Source organism: Lutjanus erythropterus, chromosome 11 (assembly GCF_056507025.1).
Source record: "Lutjanus erythropterus isolate fLutEry1 chromosome 11, fLutEry1.hap2, whole genome shotgun sequence".
NCBI classification, from domain to species: domain Eukaryota; kingdom Metazoa; phylum Chordata; class Actinopteri; order Lutjaniformes; family Lutjanidae; genus Lutjanus; species Lutjanus erythropterus.
In genome coordinates this window covers 35777642-35785867 of record NC_139327.1, presented here as the reverse complement: position 1 = coordinate 35785867, position 8226 = coordinate 35777642, and the positions used below count along the sequence as shown (strand labels likewise).

At 38.4% G+C, this 8226-nt stretch overlaps 1 protein-coding gene across 1 annotated transcript in view; it reads left to right on the top strand.

Moving 5' to 3' along the window:
- Window positions 1–46: 46 nt before the first annotated feature.
- Window positions 47–8226, top strand: part of lig3 (ligase III, DNA, ATP-dependent) — a 28038-nt gene continuing 19858 nt past the window's right edge. The window contains exons 1-6 of the mRNA XM_084730033.1: window positions 47–180; window positions 2968–3509; window positions 4644–4772; window positions 6909–7127; window positions 7233–7384; window positions 7614–7780. Of these exons, the coding sequence (XP_084586159.1) occupies window positions 2996–3509; window positions 4644–4772; window positions 6909–7127; window positions 7233–7384; window positions 7614–7780 (1181 nt within the window). The 5' untranslated portion in view covers window positions 47–180; window positions 2968–2995. The remainder of the gene's footprint in view (window positions 181–2967; window positions 3510–4643; window positions 4773–6908; window positions 7128–7232; window positions 7385–7613; window positions 7781–8226) is intronic.

The window sequence follows — 8226 nt, the reverse complement described above, 5'->3', positions numbered from 1 at the left end:
AGAAGCGTCGCAGCGCCGCCTTCCCGCTATTTACGTACAATGTGCGCCCGAAACTGGTCGTCCATGCATGGAGTGATATCCGCGCGTACGCGATTTGCGTAGACGACGAGAGAGCGTTCAGCGTGTTTACTATAACTGTTAAGGGTTTTGCTGCATTAACGTACCGTGGGAAAATATAAAGTAAGCGAGGTTTGCGCAACTGATGTTTAGATATGCTGTTTCGTGCCTCTATCTTGCCTTGCTTGGTGTTTTGTGATGTTTTCATGTGTCCTGTTACATCAGCTACATAGTTGTGTTTCATTGGCTATTGATTTAGTCAATATTCTTGTTATTGTTGTCGTCGATTATATTATTATTGATAAATAATAATTATGATATAATTATGATAATAATTACGTCAATAGTGATTCAGATAAACTACAAGAATCTCAATAAGTGAGTGATGATGATTTAAGTGGGTTTATTTTCAGGAGTCGTTGAAGGCAACCAGCCAGCGTTAGTGCCGACCGACATTGTTGATCTTTCACTTCACTTCCCAATTTATGCCAACCCCTTTTTTTTCTTATTTTCTTCTTATTTTACTGCTCAGGAATTATTATTATTATTATTATTATTATTATTATTATTATTATTATTATTATTATTATTATTATCATTGCTAGACTATTAAGAGTTCAAATAACTATAGATTTATTTTATTTATTATCCAAAAGTGGTGCGTAATGTTAATGCCCTCTCACGATCATAGATTGCTAATTGACACAGAGGAAAGTGATTATTACAAAACATTATGTACCAGTCTCTGACTGAATAATCATTAAGGCGTGTATTCAGCTTTAAGGCTTGTGAAGTTTGTTGTGTTAAGTGCTCCGGTTCAGCAGATGGCGGTAGAGACATCACGCCACATAGTTAAAGGTCTATCACTTCTCTATGAACCCCATCGAGCATTATAAAGCCACCGGCACACATGCTGCACAATTGTTGCACCCCTTTAGCTTTAGCTTTGTCTAGTAGCGTCAAGTTAATCAGAATTACTCAGAGTAACCGGAAATATTATTGTTATCCTTCGAAATGAAATACAAAAAGTCTTGTGTTCAAATAAATAATGCGCTTGAAATTTCTTCAAAAGAATGTAATAGTATGTGCTTAGTGCATAAAGAGGTCATACGCTTGATTAAATACACTCTAGATGTAAAGAACACACATTTCTGGGTTGTATAGCTTTTATTTTGCTGAGCTAAGCCGGAAGTGTCTCGTGTCTTTCTGGTTTAATTGACGTTCACTTGATACTGGTGAGTTGTTGGCTAACAACAATGAAGAAGGGTAGCATGTAAACCGTGCTATCACCTTTAACTAAGCTTCTACAAGGTATGGTAGATAAATATGTGCATATATATAAGCGATATGCCAACTTATTAGTGATAGTTGCTGTGCAAACTGTTAGCTAGCTAAGCTAACTTAGCTGTCTGTATGTGCATGTGGAACAGAGAGAGTGAAGCTAAAGCTAATCAACTAGCTAGTTAGCCTAACAACAATTGCCTTCGTGTCAGTAGACTCCTGTACTCTTAACGTTAATGTTTCAACATTCAGGCAAGGCTGTAGATAAAGTCTAATTTAGTCTTAAAATGTTGAATAAGCACGTTACGCTAACGTTAAGCCGAATGTCCACTACCTTTTAATAAGTTAGCTAGATTTGTAACTGAAAAGATACACTGCATGTAACGCAGTACGGTTTGGTTCTGGTCAGTCATGGTTTGATAAGCAGAATTCATATTGCAATTAATTAGTCTTCTTTGTCTGCTTTGTCATGTTGAACTGCAAACCTTCACCACCAAGCTTGTGCCTTCAAAACGTTTAACGAAATTAGAAAACTCTTAAGAATTTCTACTATTTATGTCACAATGCATCACCATAACACCATTAATGTACTGTTTATGTTGCGTCATTTTAATGCAGCTAGCTGGTTGTGTTTAACCAGATGGGTAATCACTGTATTGTACATATCATGAAAGTATTGTCTTTTGAAGATTTCTTACGTTTGTGTTGATGATACGACAATTGGTAATGAGGAAACATCTGCAACTTTATTTAATCAGAAATATTAAATTAAAATATGATAAGTGAAAAATTAGCACCAACAGCTAGAGGAGTCATGATGACTAGAGCCTGACAAATATCTGTTGACTGATATGATCGGCCTGATATTAGGCTATCACAGCCATATCAGTCTATATCACTAGCAGCTTATATCTTGTCCAGTATATCCCACTTACTCTATTTGTGTTTTTACATTTAGAGTCATTTAATTATTACTACTTCACTGTTCAATCCACTGATATAATTTTGGGCTGTAACAGTTATTGCCAACTGTAAAATATCCTGTCTCTATTACATATGTTTGTCACAGTTGTTACCCACTTTTGAGGGATTATTGCAAAAAAAAAAAAAAAATGTATATATATACACATATATATATAATATAATCTGTAAACTATATTCTGTATAAAGAATATTGGCTGATATATCAACATCAGAATCCATTACTCCTTTATGTCGGCCCTTAAAATTCAGCATCAGTTGGTCTGTAATGGTTGGTCTGTGATCCATGGTCAGTTGCATAAAACCACTTACATTAAGGTTTACCTTAAATTTGCATCTTCTGCTTTCGGAAACAATGAGAAAATCACCATAAGAGTTTCATTAGGATGTCGTCAGGGAAAATGTATGCAAGTATCCCCTTATGCATTGTAAAAGGTTCCTTAGCAACCATGTTCCTCAGAAGATTACCTGTAACAGTCCCTTATAAGTGAAGTAAATTGTGGAACATAAGACACTGACAGAATTACGGCTGCACTGTTAAGTGAAATATTATTGAAATGCAATATGGGCAAGTGGATTGTGTTGGTGTTTATATAGAACAAAAATGAATTATCTCTTTAACCATTATTTTACTTTGCTTTGTTTTAGGTTATAACTTTACCACGGACACAACTTGATGCAGAGGTCGCTTATTTTTTTGGCTCACAAGACTGTCAGCATAGGCTTGCAACCTACTGGAACACTTGTTAGGTGTCAGCAACTCTGGAAAGCGTGTAGAGCCTTTTCAACTGTAAAATTTTCCTGGAAAATTCATAATTTCTCCTTGGTATCCCATAAACGCAGACTCCTCCAAAACTATCCCCCACAGCTTTCCTTGCACCAGTCTTTCTCCAGCGAGCCAGATATGGCAGAACAGAGGTTCCTCGTGGAATATGCCAAACGTGGTACGGCAGGATGCAAGAAATGCAAGGACAAAATCCAAAAGGGCATAGTGCGCATTGGAAAGATTGTGCCAAATCCTTTCAGCGAGTCTGCGGGGGAGATGAAGGAGTGGTACCATGTGAAGTGTATATTTGAGAAGCTGGAAAGGGCAAGAGCCACTACGAAGAAGATTGAGGACATCACAGATCTGGAGGGCTGGGAGGAGCTGCAGGATGAAGACAAGGAGCTCATTAATAAACATGTTTCAGGTACAGCAGGCGCACACTCAAAATGTTTATTCTAATGAAAAGCCATATTTCCTAGTAATGTTCAGTTCTTAAAGCCACTATGAAGAGTTTTTAATTGGTTATGAAACAGTCTCAATTTAATGCTGATCCCTCGATATAACCTACTTCAGCAAACTAGACCATCAATGAGAAGACTGTCTGTTTCTGTGTAATTATTCTAAATGCCTGCCAGTCTGTTGGTTTCTCTGTTAAATCAGATAAAACAAGCCTTCTATATTGGAGGTAGTGTGTCCCCTCAGAGCTGCCATAAAATTAAAATGTGGGAGAGATAATAGAAAGGAGCTGCTGGTGCTGTTAAATTAAAAACAACCTAGTTATGGACATATAGATGGAGATGTCACGGAGATGAAGATGCTTTTAAACCAAGCAACTATATCACTGCCCATCGTGATGTTTCATTGTGGATGTCATCACATGCCTGCTTAGTAAGAACAAACCTTAGTAAGAATAGCTCTTGCCTTACATCAACTCAAAGGTGATTCTACCTCAAATACAGAAGGCTTGTAAATCATGATATTACAGCGGTGGAAGGCTCAGTGGTCAGTGACGGGTATCGTCAGTGGATGGTGTCATCGTACATCAGTCCAGCACTGTTTCACAACCTGCACCATTCCTTAATTCTCTCCTCCACAGGAGAAATAATAACAAAAATCTCTGAAACAAGTACTCTTGCTATTTTTATGTAATATCCGGTGATTCTTCATTGCAGGGTTTTTTTTTAAATTTTACTTGACATCATGCTGGGTGTGTCTCACTTTATTGCATGTAATATCAGCTGACCTGTTCAACCAGAACATCTAATTAGATGACTTAACATTGCAGCTGAGTGAAGAAATGAACAGCATAGATTCTGGATTAAAACAACAGAGCAGGTGAAATGAGTGTGAGATACATGTGATAGCCTAATTATAAGTGTTACGTATATGTAGGCAAACATGTACGTTACAAGTAGGTCTATTCAGAACTCACCGTTCCCATCTTTGTTCTTGTTTAAGCCATTGTTTCACTGTGTATTTAAAACTTCAGTCGATATAGTATGGTATCTCCTGTGAAATGATTCCTGTTTGTTCTAAAGTCATTTGTCCCGTCTTGCAGACCTGATGGCAAAAGTCAATGCAAGTCCAAAGAAGAAGGTGCAGGCCAAGTTGAACACCAGCGGCCATCTAATGGCTCCTCCTGCGGACCCGTCTGTCAACGCTCCACGCAAGTTCTCAGGCTTCACTGGTAAGATCTGACATCTCAGACGAAGTGGTCTCCTATCTGTTCTAAAGTCATTCACAAAAGACTGGTCAATAAGACAGCAAAAGTAATGAGGCAATGAACATCTTGCGTAACTGGATGATTTTCTCATGGTGAGAGGACAAAACGAACATCCTGGATCAGAAAAATATGTTCTTCTCTCTGATTCTTCTCAGGTGTGTGAATGAGCCTTAACACACCACTCTGTCCTAAATAGCATTTGCATCTGCTTTTAATGAATTTTTAATTCTGAGAAACTGCAGAACGTAACATTCAGACTGTACAGCTAAAATCTATAGGTTCAATTAGTTATTGTACCGCAAAACTAAATTCTTCTTGCAGCCAGGCACCATGAAAACATAAATTCACAGAATGTAAAACAATAAAAAACACAATAAGACAACCGAAGACATTAACAGCACTTGTACTCTTCTCACGATACAGAACTCAATAACTGGTTCATGTGATAAAAGCAAGAAAAACGGCAACAATAAGAACAGGGATAAGATAAAGTGCCAAGCTGTGTGCACCTAACTTTTGGAAACCAATATCTCTGAGCAGAGGAGAGAGATACAGATTGCTCACTGAGAGGATGGTCCAGATTTGACTTTCCCTGTGATTTATCTGCTAAACATCTCACTACCTTGACAATTTTACCAAATTGATTCCTGCTTTGCACGTTTATTTTCCCAAACTAACAAGTCAGTGACAAATTCAGGACTGATTCTGTGACCTGTAAAATAGCACAAAACCATCAGCTTTTTGACAACATTAAAAACATTTAACCCCCACAGAAAATGGCATCTTCACTGCCCTTTCTTTATTCATATTGCCACACTGTTTGCAGTTAAGCTCCATAATCGTTGTCTAGCTAGTTTAGTATGACAAGTCAATAAGATTGTCCAATACAGAGTCTGGACTGCTACAACAGACAGGTGGAGGTCATACTATTTTTCATAATTCCAGTGGCAATGTAAGGCATCCATGAAAAACACAAGTATAAATAATGAAACAGCTTTAAATTTGAATCGGCAGGAAAAGCTCTGATTTGTATTCAGCCTGAGAGGCACAACTAGGACAGGAATTCCCTCGCGTTGGATGAATATGGATATGTGTATTTTGGAAACAACAGTTCCAAACTGTAATGCAACTGTTATCAAGTTGTACATTTATTTTTGAAAATGTTTCAGAGAGGTTGTTAGTATTAACCCAAAGTACAAAGGCTGAAATTTCACAGAAACCGAATTAAAGTGATACCGGATGAGCCCCCATTATGTTACAACCGGCACAAAATAAGGAGGAACACAACATCAGATTAGGTGCAAATAAATACTACAATTATTTACCAAAAAAGGATCAAAAGAGAACAAACAAAAGCTGGGTCTTGTGTCAGGGAGTGGCGAGAGTGTGGATGGGGTAAAGGACCACACCTTCACACAGGTGCCTTCAGTTCGGCATCAGTGAGCTACACAGAAAACACAAAGACAGAACAGACACACACAAGCAAAACAATTACAGGATGCAGAACAACATGTAACATTTAAACAAAGTCCCTCCAGTCAACTGAAGCAGTTCCAGAAAATTCAACCAATCTCTGTGAATTCTGCACAAACTTATAATTTTGTTTAATCACTGTAACTTTTCTGCAAATTTGACCAATCATTGTAGCTTCCAGCATGTGCCACCAATCAGCACCAGTTCCCCGTGCAAACAGCATCAATGACTTAATTCAATGTTGTATTTTTTTGTATATATTTATATTTTTTAAATTTTGTGCTAGCTGTTTTGACTGAGTTTGAACTGAAAACTCCCAGATGCACTTCTTCATTTACACATAAAGCATATTTTGTAAAATGTTTTGTAATCCCAAGCCTTTTTGGAAAGATTACTTAAAACACTCAGAACAGAGTGTGGTTTTACTCTCCCTGGAACTTTTTTTTTTTTAATGAATTACACACAAAAAAATCACAACTTCTTTTTTGCCCCCACCAAAAAGCCTACAAAATCCAGGAAGGAATGCAAACTGCCAAAATTCAGGATAACGTGTTACCTAATGTGTAGTACTCACTTTGTCAAACTGGTCTCATCACTTGTGCTTTTCCACTTCACTTGGCCTATCAGCTGCAAAGGCCGGCAGCTCCAGCTCCAGCCCCGGACCGTCCTCTTCCCCTGCCAGACCCAGCCAAGGCAGCACCCTGTCCGCTCAGCTGTGTGACCCCAAACACAAGGACTGCCTCCTGCGAGAGTTTCGCAAGCTCTGTGCCATGGTGGCAGAAAACAACAGCTACAATGTCAAGACGCAGATTATTGAAAAGTTCCTCAAGAAGGGCTCAGGTGGAGGTCGGTGTCTTTTTTTTGTTTGTTTGTTTGTATTGTGTTTGTGGGCTTCTGACAGAATCCGAGGTCAGGATTTCTACTGCTAAATGTTCGTCTTTTCCATCCTAGATAAGTTCCATGGAGATCTTTACCTGACAGTGAAGCTGCTCCTGCCAGGTGTTGTAAAAAGTGTCTACAACCTCAACGACAAGCAGATTGTAAAACTCTTCAGTCGCATATTCAGATGCAACCAAGATGACATGGTCCGTGATCTGGAGCAGGTCTGTGATCCATATTTTCCCACGCATGAACTTTTATGCTTTGTGGTGCGTCAAAGGTTTACCGCATATTTTGAATGTCTTATTGTGTAACTAAAATCGTTTCATTGATATTCCTAGTTTGGAAATAGATTTCTCAGGGGATTTCATTCTGGGTTAATTATAGTCTCCTGACGGTTGGTGTAAGAAAAACAAACATTTTTGACAGTTGGCTCCTCTGTCTTTATTTAAGGGCGATGTGTCTGAGACGGTGAGGATGTTCTTCGAGGAGAGTAAGTCATTTCCCGCAGCTGCCAAGAGCCTCCTGACCATCCAGGAAGTGGACGCCTCCCTGACCCGCCTTGCCCAGCTGACCAAGGAGGACGAGCAGCAGACCGAGCTCGAGGATATTGCCAAAAAGTGAGACAAGCACATCATCATTTTCATCATAATCAGGCTGTAGTTAAACAGCTCAGATAAGGCAATTCAGCAAAATGATAAAGTGCTGCAGACCTGCAATATTAAAATCAGTTCTTCAGCGTATCCAACAGCAGCATGAAGATTCATTTCACCTCAGAATAATTTTCTTTAACAATGGGGCTGTTTTTCTGATTTCAAGAGCATCCAACCCAAAGGCAGGCATTAAGTATATAGAAATAGACAATATTCTCATGGATGGTCTTGTTTGCTTATGTAGGTCATAACAGAAGTATCAGTATTAAATTGAGACTTTCATAACCAGTTAAAAAAACTCCTTGTAGGATCTTTAATACTAATAGTAACTAACTGCTAGTACTAATGTATCAATAGTAATAGTATGTATACTAATAACACAAGTGATCATGTCTGTACCTCTCCACGTGATG